Raw genomic sequence first — 16,728 nt, forward strand, 5'->3', positions numbered from 1 at the left:
AAAATCAGGTCATTTATATCACATGGTGAATGGGGTCTGAAAAAAGTCAAAGTTGCTGTAACAATAATAAAAAAAAAAAAGCAATCAAAAAGTTATCTGCACACCAAAATGGTACCAATGAGAAAGCTCATCTTGCAAAAAAGCAAGCCAATAGATGTAAATATAAAGTTGTAGCACTCTGAATAAGAAGGCATATGGACGGTCATTAGGGGTTTAATTCTAATGGCCTTGTCAAAGCCCAGACCTCGATCCCAATGAGAATCTGCACTGCGACTGCCACAGTCCATTGAACGTGAAAGATGTGGAAGGAGTAGCAAAAATCACAACGAGCTTCAAGAGACCATCACCTGTAATGTGAGAGGTGGCGCCACAAATTACTGAATTTCAGAGAGTTAGAACTTATGCACATTAACCCTTCCCAATCCACTGCCTGACATTTAAAGACATCATTATTTAAGGCTGTACAGCTTCGATGTTTGAAGACGTCCGTCAGGGTTCTCTTACTGTATATTGACAGCCTCTCTGCTGTCAGAGCCTATTCAACGTATCACCTCATGCAGTACTGGCTTTAGCCAGCATATGGCGCAGTTGTATAACGGCAGAAAAAGAGTAAGCCCCCTAGGAAAACCAGGATACAAATTGGATTGGAAAGGGTTAAAGTCCCCTATTTCTTGTCATAAATGTTGTTTGAAAATGCAATTTTATTTTTACCATGGCACAAAGTGTAAGGCATGTTGTGTCAATCAAATGGTACAACCCCCCAGAGATCCATTTTATTTCCTGGATGTAATGCAACTAAACAGGAAATCATCAAGGTGAATATTTTAACAAAGCACAGTATGTACACACAGCATAGTGTATGGAGTGAGATTTTGATAGTACCTGCTCTCATACACAAGTTACGAGTGTACGTGACAACATGCAGTCCAAAGCTCTGGCACTTTGATGGAAAATCCAGCCAATCAAAATGGGCATTTCACTGAGACTACTGAAGTACATGCAACGACTGGCTAGTAATGTCTCTATACTACTAGTAGCTCCATTTTATGTTCCGGTGCCCTGGGACAGATTTACTATTCAGGCTTTGTAACACATTTATGAGATGTTTCAGACACTTTTTAACCAAGTCTGAAAAATGGCTGGGAAGACCGTGTGGAATAAATGTGAATTTTGGTGCAAAAAAGGGCTGAGTTTTATAGCAGCTTTTGCCCCCAACTCTTGGCAAACAGGTGGTATAAGGTTCCACTAGACAGTCTTAAAATGTGTCTCATGCTGCTTCACAAAGCTGGCACATCTTTAGACTAAGTTTGTGCTATTGGACAATTTCATGTAAAAACATGCCAAACTTCTTACCACAAAGTGACATGACAGATCTGAAGTGGGACTGTGTCAGGAAGATGAAAATTGGCTGCAGTGGGAAAGGGACAAAGGGTTTTCCAGGCAGCGTCGGCTGTCAGTGCCAGGATACACCAGGGTTGTCAGCTTTTACTGAAGTCTTTGGCAGTTGTGCTTGAAATTGCAGGCTGGAGTCCATTGATCTCAATAAGAGCACCGGCCACTACACAGGGGTGGGAGCGGCGCTTCCGCTCCACCTCCAGCGTATCTCCAGACTGACATCCAGCGTTACCTGGAAAACCTCTTTAAGGCGGAGTTTACAAAGTATTATTTCCTAGACTAAATCTGTACTAAGATTCACAATGAAATTCACTAGTAGATTTCAGTCTACATTTTAATAATCTGGAGTGTTTTAACAGGGGGGGTTCGCTGGGGGTCTGAAGATCTCTCATGAGCTTTTTACACTGAGTGAATGCAGTTTGTATTGTACCTTCTTGGGAATATCCAAGCCAAGTAGCAATGGTGACAAGGAGAAAGAAGAAATAACCAGGTGAACAGCAGACTGAAGACTTTATTCTTAACTTGGAAAAATCAAGTAAACCATTTCTGTTAAAGGTGCAACTAACAACACTTCCCCACGGGCCCTGCACATATAAATGCATGCACATTGCTCCAATGTATCACTCCGGAGCCATTCCAGGAAATTCTACAAGACGTTTGTCATCAGATTTACTTCACTAGCGCATTTCCCAATCATTAATTTCTAGCCTTTAAAAATGAATACCTATTAAAAGATGAAACAGACTGATAGGAATGTATGGCCGTCGATGTGAAGGGCTTGTGGCAATGAAATGCACTTCTAGTAGCTCCAGAAAACAAAATGCTATTGAAAAAGGTCATTTTTGGCATCCACTGCTTATCAGATAGCGAATGGTCTGCAGTGATACTGGCAGTTATAATACCTGGAGAGCGCGTCGTTCTTCCGCTGGACGTCGTGTACTGTAAAACTATTCTAGAACAAAACAATGGAGATGTTGCACCTTTAAAGAGATTCTTTGTGGTTTTTTGTTTTGTTAAAGCGCCGACTCTTTTTAGAAATACATTTATTAAAACAAAAATTCTTCTCTTTTTACTTAATCTATTGCAACTACGTCAACAAAATTGCAGAGGAGATTCACAGCACTCAAAGCCCGTAATATCTAACATACAATTTGCGATATATCTGTGACTATATACTCTAGGAGATCAAAAATTAAAACAGGACCAGAATAGTTATTGAAAAGGATATTCTATCACTGCCTAAAGTCAGGACATTAAAAGAACGGTCACGGTCCCCATTCCTCCTCTGTAAGCAGCTGCCTCCTTGTGGGGGAACCTGGAACGGCACTCCATTAAAACAGGAAGATAGATTCTCACATACATATTGCAAATTCAGACACAGGAAAACAAAAGTATAATAAAATATATACTGTATATATAAATAATCTTAACACAAAAAAGTGGCGAGAGGTACGATATGGAAGTGTTTCAATGCACACACACAAAAAGCAATTCAGGGTGGACGGAGAGAACATTCATGTATCATGCGAACACATTTAAGAGATCTCTTATGTCTGATGGATATTGCCATTGAAACGCTTGAAAAATCCATTTTGTAAAGAGCCGTCTCGTTATATAGCCACAACAACTCCTCACAGTACACAGATGGTATTTTCCAGTCATTTCCTTCTCTCTATACATATATATATATATCATTTATTTTATACTATATTTGTATTCAACCGTTCAGTTTTAACACTCTTTGCTACATAGATTCTAACTAAAAAGGTTGTAACAGACAGTTATCTTCTGATGATATGCAGGTTTTTAGAGGGTCAGTGAGGGAGAGGTCACCATTTTACAGCCGAAAGGGTCAGGGGTGCGAAACGCCATGTACATGTGTGTAAGTATGTATGTGTATAATATATAGGTGGACAAGGAAACACGGTCTTTAGCAGGCGCAGTCCTGGTGTGGTGGCGCCTGCTGGTCGATGAGCTGAGGTCCCTGTTTGGCTCCAGTAACAGCTGGATCCGCGGTATCCAAGCTTTCAGACATCTTTTCACAGATTATGTCCACCAAACGTTCGAATGTCTGCTTCACGTTAATGTTGTCTTTAGCACTGGCTTCAAAGAATTCAAACCCTGTAAGGTAATAATGGAAAGTTAGGAATGCTTCTCACTTGCCTGCTATGTTTACTCCTGGGTCACTAAGAGACTGGCGGATATGAAAAAAGTCTAAAGACCGGGACTCTCCCAATCGATATTCTTTTACGGGACAGACTGAACAATTGATATTATATAGTAAGATAGCATGTAAGGCTGAAAAAGACATGTCCATCCAGTTCAGCCTATTACCCCCCAATGTTGATCCTGAGGAAGGCAAAAAACCCCAATGAGGTACAAGACAATTTTCCTCTTTTGGGGAAAAAATTCTTTACAAACTTTATTTCAAATCACAATAATCCCCGGATAACTGACCCTTCTGATTAGTGGTATAAAGTATATTATTATATTGCCAAGAAAGACATCCAGGTCCCTCTCGTGCTCTATCGAATTTAGATTCACCACGTCCTCAGGCAGAGAGTTCCATAGTCTCACTGCTCTTACAGTAAAGAACCCCCTTCTACCGTGTTTCTCCGAAAATAAGACACCCCCCAAAAATAAGACACCCCCCAAAATTTGCAGAAGTCCCAAACATAAGGCACCCCCCGATAGTAAGGCATAGTAAAGTGTGCAGGCAAGTCAAGAGGCCTATCCCCTGCTGCCATCCCCGTTGTCTCCTACCTCCAGATGTATAGGTAGATCTGCAGAGCTCCCCCTGGTGGCCGGAAGCTGCAATACCATCCCTGCTTACAAGTGGTACAGGAACTTCTGTCTGCAGACAGGTACGTTACTTTACAGCCCTTTTTTATGGCTCTGTGTGTCAGGCAACCTGTGTGTGATTCTTAAGGCTGGGTTCTCACAGAGCGTATTTCCAGCGGAAATCTCGCAGTTTGGCCACAGCGATAAACAGCGAGATTTCCGCCGGGAAAGCACTGCTTCAAAACCCACGGCACTTAGCCGCTTGTTTTGAAGCGACCTGGCTGCACGCTTTTCCGTTTCTGTGGCCAGTAAAGCCGCACCACAACACCGGCTTCTCCCAGCTTTGCAATGACAGATTTGCTGTCCCATGTGGACGAGATTTCTGAGAAATTTCGTCCACAAAGCTGGCCAATTGAGGGATTAGCGGCCACAGACGGATTTGCCGTGGCGAAATAAGACACCCCCTGAAAATAAGACATAGCGCATATTTGGGAGCAAAAATTAATATAAGACGCGTCTTATTTTCGGAGAAACAGGGTATGTCAGTATAGAAACCTTCTTTCCTCTAGATGTAGAGGGTGCCCCCTTGTTACAGTCCTGGGTATAAGTAGATGATGGGAGAGATTTCTGTATTGATCCCTGATATATCTATACATAGGTATTAGAGCGCCACCGTGTTACAGTCCTGGGTATAAATAAAAGATGGGAGAGATCTCAGTATTGTCACCTCATATATCTAAACATAGTTATTAGAGCACCCCCTTGTTACAGTCCTGGTTATAATGCATGATAGAAGATCTCTGTACTGACCCCCTGATATAGCTATACATAATTATTAGAGCGCCCCCTTGTTACAGTCCTGGGTATAAATAGATGATGAGAGAGATCTCTATACTGACCCCCGATATATTGAAACATAGTTATTTGGTCACCCCTCAGCCATCTTTTTTCTAGATTAAGACTCTCCCAATCCATATTCTTTCACTGGACAGACTGAACAATTGATATTATATAGTAAGATAGCATGCAAGGCTGAAAAAGACATGTCCATCCAGTTCAGCCTATTACCCCCCCAATGTTGATCCAAAGGAAGGCAAAAAACCATAATGAGGTAGAAGCCAATTTTCCTTGTTTAGGGGAAAAATTCTTTACGGACTGTACTTCAAATAAGAATAATCCCTGGATAACCGACCCTTCTGATCAGTGATATAACACATTATTATATTGCCAAGAAAGACGTCCAGATCCCTCTCGTACTCCATTGAATTTACATTCACCACGTCCTCAGGCAGAGAGTTCCATAGTCTCACTGTGGCTCTTACAGTAAAGAACCCTCTTCTATGTTGTTGTAGAAACCTTCTTTCCTTTAGAGGTAGAGGGCGCCCCTTATTACAGTCCTGGGTATAAGTAGATCATGGGGGGAGATCTCTGTATTGACCCATGATACATTTATACATAGTTATTTGGTCGCCCCTCAGCTATATTTTTTAAAAACTAAATAATACCACTTTTGATAACCTCCCAGGGTACTGTAGTCCGCCCATTCCATTTGTTACTTTAGTTGCTCGCCTTTCAACCCGCTCAGGCACTGAAAAGTGCTTCTTAAGTACTGGTGCCCAAAACTGTCCGCAATATTCCATGTGTGGTCTGACCAGTGACTTGTAAAGAAGATGAAGAATGTTCTCATCATGTGCCCATAGACCTCTTTTGATGCCCCCATGATCCCATTTGCTTTGGCAGTAGCTGTCTGACACTGGTTACCCCATTTAAGCTTACAGTTATAAAAACCCAAGTCCTTCTCCATGTCAGTGTTCACCAGTGGTTTCCCATTTAGTGTATAATGGTGTCATGGATTTTCTCTGCCCATGTGCAGAACTTTACATTTATGAGTATCAGTGTTAAATTTATTTTGCCACTTTTCTGCCCCCAACTTATCCACATTCATTTGCAACCATATTCAGCTCTATATGTTACAATATACCGTATATACTCGAATATTAGCCGACCCAAGTATAAGCCGAGACAATAGGTTTCACCACAAAAAACTGGGAAAACTTATTGACTCGAGTATAAGCCTAGCTATACTCGAGTATATACTAGGTAAATAAAAAACCTCCAGCCGGCGTCTGTGTGACAAGCTGCTTGAATTCTTCCTGCTGTCATCCCCCGCCGTCCTCTCTGCTTGGCTCTGTCAGTGCTGTGTAAGTAAGCGCTGGCACTTGATCCAATCACAGCGCTTACTTACACAGCACGGACGGCAGGGGATTTGAAAGCCGAGCAGGAAGAGGACAACGGGGAGAATTCTAAAGCAGCTTCATTGGCTGTGAATGATCAAGCAGCGGCTGTGATTGGCTGACGCTCGATTCAATCACAGCTCTTACTTACACAGCGCTGACGGCGGGGGATGACAGAGGCAAGCAAAGAGGCAAGCAAAGAGAACAGCGGGGGATGACAGCAGAGTGAATTCAAACAGCCTGCCATACTGTCACCAGAGACACACCAACCTGCCTCACTGCCGCCAGCTGGGAGGGGAGTATGGAGGGTTTTTTTTAAGCCTTCCCTGACTCGAGTATAAGCTGAAGGCGGCTTTCTCAGCACAAAAAAATGTGCTGAAAAACTCGGCTTATACTCGAGTATATACAGTACAAGGTCCTCTCTTGTGTTACTTAACATAATTATGTTACTAGTAAACAGAACGTACTCTTAGCGTTAAATGGTATTACACATCAAGAACACCAAGCCCATAAAATGGTAGACGGGTGACGGTCTTACCGAGGTGATCTGCCAGCTGTCTTCCCCGCTCTGATGACACGACCCTTTCATCCTCCATGTCACATTTGTTACCAACTAATAGAACTTGAGCATTGTCCCAGGAATAGGTTTTGATCTGAGTTGACCTAATAAGTCAAGTGCAAATTGCATGTTACATTAGAGGTATGAGGTTGCATTCTAAGTATTAGCAAAAACAAGCAGAAGGTTGGTGGTTTATGACTTATGTCTGATGGATATACTAAAGTCTGGTCGCTGTAGAACACATATTATCTCAGAACATGTAGTGGAATACATGGACTGTTGTAGTGGCTCCCCAATCTGGATCGGAGGGGGCTCCTAGCTCTACGATCTCCAGATGCTCTGTTAGCGCATATGGACATAGGGTTGCCATTATGAAAAACCCACTTTACATTTTATTCAGTTATGTTCAAAATTGAAATGTATTTGTACACATAGTTTTCTTCATCACTGCTCTCCACTAAATATAATGAATTCTAAAGTTGTGACTGACTGCTATAGGCACGAGGACAGTTTTCCAGTTTTGATAACCAGGAGCTCTTTAACAAAGGCTGACAAATTGTTCCTGTTAATGCAATCCGCGAGAATTTGAATAATTGTCGAAAAAACTGAAAATTTCTTCGTTGTTCAGTTTATGCATGCCTAAAAATCGGCCTGTGTAACAAGACGTTCATCTGTGGATGACTGCCCGTTTACTGTGAATTGAGGCAGGTGGGCTGGGACGTTCTGAACTTTGTATCTTCAAAAAGACAAAAAAGGCTCACCATTTCCCAGGCTTTAGGAAACCACTGCTCCTTGAGATCTCTGCGCGGATTCTTAGCCAGCTGCACGTCTCAGAAGCAACAGGCAATGAATCCAATACATAATAAAGTTGCCAGTTTCTACACGAGAGTTTTTCCTTTAAATCTTTATTTCAAATATTCAGACACGTGGTAAAAGATGCATGTCTCGGCTAGCAAGTAGTTCACATGTTTCGACAGTACAACTTATGGCAGCTGTATCTGCCGAAACATGTCAGCTACTTGCTAGCCGAGACATGCATCTTTTAACATGTGTCTGAACATTTGAAATAAAGATTTAAAGGAGAAACTCTCGTGTAGAAACTGGCAACTTTATTATATATTGGATTCATGGGCTGGAATGATCCCTGGCCCTGTCCGCCTCCATGCATTGAGCGATAGTCGTTCAATAAATGTAGGCGGAGCAGCCGGGGATCATTTTGGCCACCCGCTTCCATTCACAGCATACAAACATTAAGCAGCTCCCGTTTACATGGCCTGATGGGTACTTGGTTTTTAGTTCTGCTACAAATAAAGCAATTCTCAACAGGTGAGTGATTTCTCGCTAAGTGCCCTGTCGCTGGCCACATTAATTAGGAGGATTATCAGCTCAATTCACTGTTTCCAGCAAGAATGTAGGCGATCATCACCCCATATAAAAAGGTACCATTAGTTAACAGAGAATCTCACATTTCAAAAGCAGATTTCACCTCTAGTGTTCCCTACCTACACTTTAGGACATAGATCACAGGTGTCCTCATACTAATAAGAATCTTGAATGCCAAGTTGGAAGAGGTTGGAGTCGTCACACTGGATATACAGGGGGTCAGTGATTCCTGATAACCAACCTCTGGGAGGGCAACGACAGAATATTTAAACTTCAGAACACATTTTAATCAACACTGCTCGCTATGGACAACTAGGCCAGCTTAGCTGTTACTTTCAATACATACGGTCCACCACCCCACTTATTTAGGTCACTTTAACATGTATAACATCCATTTCAACCTGAAATTACCCAAATCAAGAAATGTTAATGTGCTTATTTGTCCAAGATAATAACATGCCAAAGCAGATTTCAAAGCAACAAAAGTAAAACAGCAGAAGCCGTGAAGGGATCCAAGAGGTTCTGCTGCATTATATTTTATGCAGTAGCGTCATGTGTATAACAATATATGTAGTGAAATGCTACTAACAGGGTCCCAGATGCGGAGCATGCAGCATGAGAAGTATCACACATGATGTGGACTGTGAATGGTTTACTTTCCGGAGGTTGTCACACTATATAGCTTCTTGCATTGTAGCAATCGAACAGAAGAACTTGGAAACATCACTTGAGTGTTTCTCATTGTCCTCTTCTCCGATGCATTGTGTATATATAATTAGGCATACCTGATTGTTAAGTCTATGATACCCCTTGAGTATCACCTAAATTAAGTGATTAATTTCAACAATTCTATGTGATAATTTTCAAATATTCTGCCTATCAAAGAAAAAAAATCTGTCAGAACAGAAGCTAATTGATGGGATTTCCTATCAGAAAAATCCCACTGACATCAATTAGGACATTAAAGCGACACTCCAGTTCCGGAAAAACAAAGATGGCCGCACCACTTCAACTACTTGATGCACGCTGTGCATGGCATGTATCCGTAGTCTGCGACACTACTCCTGTTTTGGTTGGCCAGCATTGCCTATTAGAGCATCACTGGATAGTCAGACTACTGATGCACAGGGAGTAGCAGGTCACCTGAGCAGCAGTGCAGCCATCTTTGTACCTCCAGGCTCGGAGGACCGCTTTAATAAAGGTCATTGCCTGCAGAAAAGAGGCAGAGATGTTCTTCCATACTTGTGTCTTTAGATGCCATATTTATAAATGCTGTATAAAACCTGATTTTCCTTAAGTCTGATAGTTATTTAGTTGTGAATTCAAATCTTTATTAAAGTTTTTTGCGTCCCAAGACACTTTTAACATACAATACAGACACAAACAAAAACAAGTCCCCCAAGTGAACATATCCCATAAGTCTCTCTTGCACTGTCCTGGTACACCATTGTAGAGTCCTCCGTTTTTCCATGGTCATATATGGGCTTGTTGTGGTCAGTGTTGTTTTCTGTTACCTGAAATGCAAGGGTTTGCACAGCAGTCTCCCTCTCCTCGCTCTTCTCCCTCCCCACTCCCTCTCAGGATACAGTTATTCCATTGAGTGTTAGACATTATCCTATAAGCAAGTCATTATTAAGGAGACCGCAGGCATGCAGCCATTTGAGCCATATATTGTAATATTTCTGAAACGTTTTCCTTTTGCAATAAATGCTTTTTTCCCACGTTAGAATTTGAGTGACTTTATTTTTGAGCTGGGCTAGATCAGGAGGGTCTCATCCAGCCAGTGGAAAACAATTTTCTGGCTAAATATAATATTCTAGCCACTGCCAGCTTTTCGTTTTTGTCTAGGGGTACATCATTCACATATCCCAAAACGTCTACCAGTGGGGTAAATTCTAATGTAGTTTCATACACACCTCAATCTTACATCTATTATACAGAGGGGTATCTCTCAAACCTATACTGTGCAGAAACGCTGGAGTGCGGTATAGTCTATGCAACTGGTAGATTTGTGATTGCCTATGAGACTCACTCAAGGACAGTTTAGGAGTCATCTGTAGTATTTCTGTCCACAGGGACTCCTCAATAGGACCAATATCCTCCTCCCACTTACTCCTTGTTGCCAGAGGGTAGTGTAGGTTTATCTGGCCCTGTTTACAGGAATATATGCAGGATATCTTCCCCTTTGTATTCATTGAGCCTCCTATAATTTCTGTAGGTAGAAGTTTTCCAAATCCTGGGTCATCGAGGCCCCTCTCCGTCTGGAAGGCATGCCAGAGATGCAGATATTTAATGAATTGTGTGTGTGTGGCAGACCATATTCATCTCTCAACTGCTCAAAGAATTTTATATTGGCCCCTGACACTATCTGAGGCCAATATAAAATCGTCTGATCTTATCCTTCTACCCTTAAACGCCCTCTAACTTCTCTAACTCCTGTAACCTCGGGTTGTCCCAAATAGGGGTATAACGTGTAAAACCTTTGGTCCCCATTATTTCTGAGCTTCCACCAGACCCTATGCATGAGGACTAAAGTTGGGAAACTCTGGGAACTACAGCGGGATTTGGGGCTCTCCAGGGCCTCAAATACATGTGCATTATGGAAATACATTTGTAGGAGACTGAAGCTCCCATCCCGCGTATCCTCTGATTCCCATCCCTTGAAATGTTGCATTTGTGAGGCTAATAAAAATAACATGGGATTAGGCAACGCGAGTCCTCTCCTCTCCTTTAGGCTACACAGTATCTCCAATTTAATTCTAGGTCCTTTAGCTTTCCAAATCAAGCCTCTAAACAGGCGGTTAACCCTGTGAAAGAGACTCTGCGCGACCCAGTGAGGTGAGTTATGGAGCAGGTACAGCAATTGCGGCATCCATATCATCTTAATTAGATTCGCTCTTCCTATAATCGTCAAGGGGATTTTACACCCGTCATCATGTTTTTTCTTAAATTTCAGCAGTAGGGGGGTCTAGGTTCAATTTCCCGTATTCTAAAGCATTTCTTAAGACTTTGACTCCCAGATATGACAATTACTGATTTGCATTGCATAGGGGTTCTATTTTCCTCTACGGCAAGATTAGGGTCATCTATTGGCAGTATATCAGATTTACTCTAATTTATGGTGAGGCCAGAGAACAACCCGTACTGTTTGATCAAAGACATTGCCACATCCAGAAATTCGCCAGCATCGACCAAAAACAGTAGCAGATCATCAGGATACAATGCCACTTTCTCCTCTACCTGCCCTCCTTTAAACCCCACCACCCATTCACAAGATCTTAAGGCGCTAGCGCAAATAGGAGCGGTGAGAATGGGCAGACCTGCCTCGTTCCTCTGTGTAATGAAAAGGGCTCAGAACAACTGCCGTTTACCATGACACATGCCTTCACGTTGGCATATGGAAGCTGTATGAGTCTCACATAGGTCTGACCAAATCCCATTCTGTTCAGTACTTCCCACATAAAGGGCGATTCCACACTATCAAACTCTTTAGCAGCGTCTAGCGAGCATATTATTTTCCGTCCCATATTATCCACTGGCAACTGAAGATTAAGAAATAATCTTCGTATATTAATCGCTGTGGATGGGGCTGGAATAAATCACTCTGATCAGGATGGATAGGAGTCACGACCACCTGTGAGAGACTATTAGCCAAAACTTTGGCTGACTTCACATCCGCATTTAGCAAGGAGATGGATCTATAAGAATCCGGCAATAGTGGATCTTTTCCTGGTTTTGGGATAATTGTCATTATTGCATTTCGCATAGATAGTGGTAATTCTGTTTGTCATTCCGCTTCTAATAGCACCTCTAGCAGTTTTGGTAATAACACCCCTGCATTAATTCCAGCACTTCCTTCAACTCACCCAACTCCACAGGGGAATCTAAGAACTCCCTCTACTCACCGGTCAATATCGGCAGATCTACATCTGTAAGTATTGAGCAATCTGTTCTTGCGTTTTATGAAGTCTGGAGGAATACAAGGAAGCATAATACAGCCTCATTGTCTCCCTAATTGCAGTCAAGTCTGTATCTAGTGTACCTTGCCTATTCCTCATCCCTGTAATGTATGTAGAACTTCTCTATGCCTGAGAAACTACCATTAGCTTATGTCCGGCTCTCTCGCCCTCTTCAAAATAGGATTTTAAATTTATGCTTGTGTGCAGAAGTTTCCAATGTGTACAAAGTCAGTTCTTCTTGAGCCGCCTTCCAGTGTTCAATCGCCTCCACTGTACCCGTCTCCACAAACCTAGTTTCCCTATCTGTGAGCTGTTCTCTAAATTTTTGTCCTCGGTCTTTATGTCTCTATGTCCTCTACATTTACGTCACCCACTGCAAGAGGATACCTCTGAAATATGCTCCCATCGCTTCTCATTGTACAATAATAGTTGCAGAGCCCGCATTTAACTCAAAATATTCCTTCAGAGTTTCTCCCAGGTCTCGATGTCCTATTATATTTAGCCAGTATGCATTAAACCTCCACAAGGGTCGCATAGACGCACCAACTCCAGAACGTTGCTTGCATCTGGGAGTGGTCAGACAACACCCTAGGAAGGTATCGGACCAATTGTATTCCCTCATATAGCAATGTGTTGCCAATTGCCAAATCAATACTAACAGAGTCTAATATGTACTGGAATAGCATGTGTAGTATCTGACCTCTGGATTCTTTGTGCGCCATACATCCAGTAGGAGTGTCTCATCTAACAAACGACCCAAATGAGTCAAACTTTTCCCCGGTCGTTCATGTGATCGCTGTCTATCCCAGTATGGATCAATTACTGAATTGAAGTCTTCTACCATCAGGACGAGGACATCTGGAGTTTCCTCTATAAAGCCCAGGATCTGCCACATCACCACGTTGCTATAGGAAGGTATACTGAAACTAGTAGGCAAACATAGTTAAATATTCTACAGTGAAGGCAGACAAATCGGCCCTCTGCATCTATCCTCTCCGCCAAGGTTACAAACAGTCTAGAGTGATGAACGAGAATTCTAACCCCCCTAGAGCAAGTGGAGTACACGGAATGAAAGCCATGTCCCGCTCACCTAACTCTAAAGGAGGGCAGCGAGTCCTGAGAAAGATGCATCTCCTGCAGACATAGAATTAAAGGATGATATTCTCTAATTGTCTGGAGCGCTGCAAGATGCTTGACTGGGTCCCCCATAGCTCGCATAATCCACGATATAACCGTGAATGTATCAGCCATTTCTCATTAGATCCAGCGGTACCCCAGAGTTCCGTCATTTTCGCACAACAGGACAGCGCTTCTAAATATTGATTGCCAGCAGCACAAGAGAGACAAGAAACAGTGAACTGAAACATTGCCCACAATAATGGTCTGTTATAACACCCACAGACCGGACACCAGTCCACCAAGCCTCAAAAAATGGCGGTTTGTTCAAAACTGTAGAAATAGAACATCTTGAACTTGAAAAAATAAAATAAAGAAAACAGCTGAAGAAGCAGAAGAATGTTGCTTCCTCAAGCAGCCATTTCCTCCTTCTTTATTCCCTGTACTGACGGCATTTCACTCCGACCATTTTCCCAGGTAATAGAGGGTATCTATTAGGCAACCCTTCCTCTGTCAGGCTTTGTTACTGGGTTCCGCAGAGCGGGGCAATGAGCGTGAGGCATCTCTTAATGCAGATTCGTATCTTTCTAGTCAAAATGACGCAGATCTTGGGCTGTCATAAAACTGCATCTCTCCCAATGCTACTCCACGTAGTCTGGCAGGGTGCGGTATAGCATACGGAGGTCATGCAGTCGCCTTTTTACATCCATAAAAGTTCCTCTTTTCTTTTGGATTTCTGCAGAAAGGTCAGGAAAAAAGGAGATCTTGGCGCCATTAAAGGGGTTGTCCCGCGAAAGCAAGTGGGGGTATACACTTCTGTATGGCCATATTAATGCACTTTGTAATGTACATCGTGCATTAATTATGAGCCATACAGAAGTTATTCACTTACCTGTTCCGTTGCTAGCGTCCCCGTCTCCATGGTGCCGTCTAATCTTCAGCGTCTAATCGCCCGATTAGACGCGCTTGCGCAGTCCTGTCTTCTGAATGGGGCCGCTCGTGCCAGAGAGCGGCTCCTCGTAGCTCCGCCCCGTCACGTGTGCCGATTCCAGCCAATCAGGAGGCTGGAATCGGCAATGGACCGCACAGAAGACCTGCGGTCCCCGAGGGTGAAGATCCCGGCGGCCATCTTCACAAGGTAAGTAAGAAGTCACCGGAGCGCGGGGATTCGGGTAAGTACTACCCGTTTTTTTTTTTTTATTATCCCTGCATCGGGTTTGTCTCGCGCCGAACGGGGGGGCTATTGAAAAAAAAAAAAAAACCGTTTCGGCGCGGGACAACCCCTTTAACTCTTATATCACCCTTCTCTCACCGCGTAGTATGGCGTCTCTGTCTTTGAAGTGTAGAAGTTTCATAAGGACTGGTCTTGAAGAGGTCCCTGGGGGAGGAGGTCATGTAGGGACACTGTGGGCTCTTTCTATCGCAAACATTGAAGAAAAGCAATTTCTACCGAACAAATTCAGTGTCCACTCCTCAAAATATTCAAACGGATTATTGCCCTCCATTTTCTCTGGTAGCCCGACGATGCGCACGTTATTTTTGCGGAAGCGGTTCTCCGGATCGTCGATTTTAGCGAGGAGAGATGCTATATTCTGTTATTATTCACTTCACATTGCATAGGTAGTACTTTATCCTCTCTTTTGCTTATTCCGCCTTCCACCGCAGTCAGTTTTTCTGAGATTTTTTGCACATCTTGCCAAGTGGTCCCATGTGCTCTTGCAAAGTGCCAAATTGCTGGTATAGTGCCTGTACCGTGTTGGAGCACTTGGTAACCGCTCCAAGGATATTATGCAGTGTGGGCTCTGCTACATCGGGGCTTTGTTAACAGTTCCAGAGATATCCTGCAGTGTTGGCTATGCTACATCAGGAACTGCTTTCTGTGCTGCTTCTGTGTGAGTCACATTGCTCCCTCCACTGCTTGCCTTTCCTCCCTCTCTCCCTCCAGCTCTTATATTGTGCTGTGTGTAGAGGGACTCACCGGCGCCTCAGGGCTCTCTCCTGTCTTCTGACAGCCACCTATGCCCGCTTCAGGAAGCGTGTCTCCACAGCGTGCCAGTTTAGAAGCCGTGTCCCTACTCCATTCACCCAGGGGCGTTCGCTCAGCAAGCATGGCAGTGCCATCTTGAGAGTGCCTCGTCTCCCCTCTGCCCTCTCTGTCTTTTCTGTGGGTTATCGCTGTTTGTGGCAGTCCCGGTGTGTGGTCATCCCAATATAGCCTGGTTACAGGATGGTCTGTCGGGTATTTGTTAGTGGAGCTCTGGTCCAGTGCGTCTGCTCACATCCCCTGCTTGGCTCCACCCCAATTATTTAGTTTTGAACGTGCCTCAAGTATAATTAAGCACATAAAATTGTCAAGTCGGACTAGGCATAAACTTGCAAAAAAGTGACAGATTCAACATACCGAAACTGATACCTGCACTAAATTTACATGCAGAACTATGAAAATCTACTGTTTGCACAGTAAATTTTGCAACATTTAGGTGTAAAAAAAAAAAAAAAAAAAAGAATAGACACAGACAGGTATTATAGCGCAACCATTACATATCTGTACTCACCAGTCCTGTACAGCATTGAACGATTCTTCATTGGTTATATCATACATCAGGATAAAGCCCATAGCCCCCCGGTAGTAAGCGGTGGTAATTGTCCGGTACCTTTCCTGCCCAGCGGTGTCCTGCAGAACAGAATTATTAGAGTGCATGTACCATCAGACAGAATGCCAACAGTGCAGTAAGGACCATGAAGATAGAAGAAAAACCAAGATAGATAGAATTCTTTTACTCCAGGAAACTCAGGACTGTCTTGTCTCCTGGTTCTACTGGCTTCTTTGGGAACTATATTTTTTACTGTTGGGCTACCTACACACAGGTGAGCGTCATATCTTCTGAGCACTCGGCAACCAGCGTTTTACCCGCAGATGCGAGGGAATTTTCAGGAAAAAAAAATGCAGCACATCTGTGAAATTCCGATCCTCACATGCAATAGCTGATCAGAAGAGTTTCCCATTGATTTCAACGGTAAATCTCGCATCGCACACACATGTGCATCAAACGGCATACAAGAAAATTCAAGGTCCCACTGAAATCAATGACCGAGGCATTCTAAGGAACGCGCAAAGATAGGACATGCCATGATTTTTTCCCTCACTGTGAAGCGGGAAAACATCGCTCGTCTATATGACTCTATTCAAAAGAATGGGATTCATATTAGCGTGTGAAAGTGGCCTTGGTGGGCCAATGAGCTGGTAAGTAACAACTCCAAGGAGTAATAATACGCCGGAGCACATCATGTACTGTCACTT

The 16,728-nt window shown here is 43.1% G+C and overlaps 1 protein-coding gene across 2 annotated transcripts in view; it reads right to left on the reverse strand.

Annotated features, from left to right (window-relative positions):
* Positions 1-1,886: 1,886 nt before the first annotated feature.
* RAB3A (RAB3A, member RAS oncogene family) overlaps positions 1,887-16,728 on the reverse strand; it is a 57,300-nt gene continuing 42,458 nt past the window's right edge. For both annotated transcript variants that reach the window (XM_066574206.1, XM_066574207.1), the window contains exons 3-5: positions 15,983-16,101; positions 6,949-7,073; positions 1,887-3,516 (exon numbers count right to left, since the gene is read on the reverse strand). In XM_066574206.1, coding sequence (XP_066430303.1) covers positions 3,326-3,516; positions 6,949-7,073; positions 15,983-16,101 — 435 coding nt within the window. In that variant the 3' untranslated portion in view covers positions 1,887-3,325. The remainder of the gene's footprint in view (positions 3,517-6,948; positions 7,074-15,982; positions 16,102-16,728) is intronic.

This window comes from Eleutherodactylus coqui, chromosome 7 (assembly GCF_035609145.1).
Source record: "Eleutherodactylus coqui strain aEleCoq1 chromosome 7, aEleCoq1.hap1, whole genome shotgun sequence".
Lineage (NCBI taxonomy): Eukaryota > Metazoa > Chordata > Amphibia > Anura > Eleutherodactylidae > Eleutherodactylus > Eleutherodactylus coqui.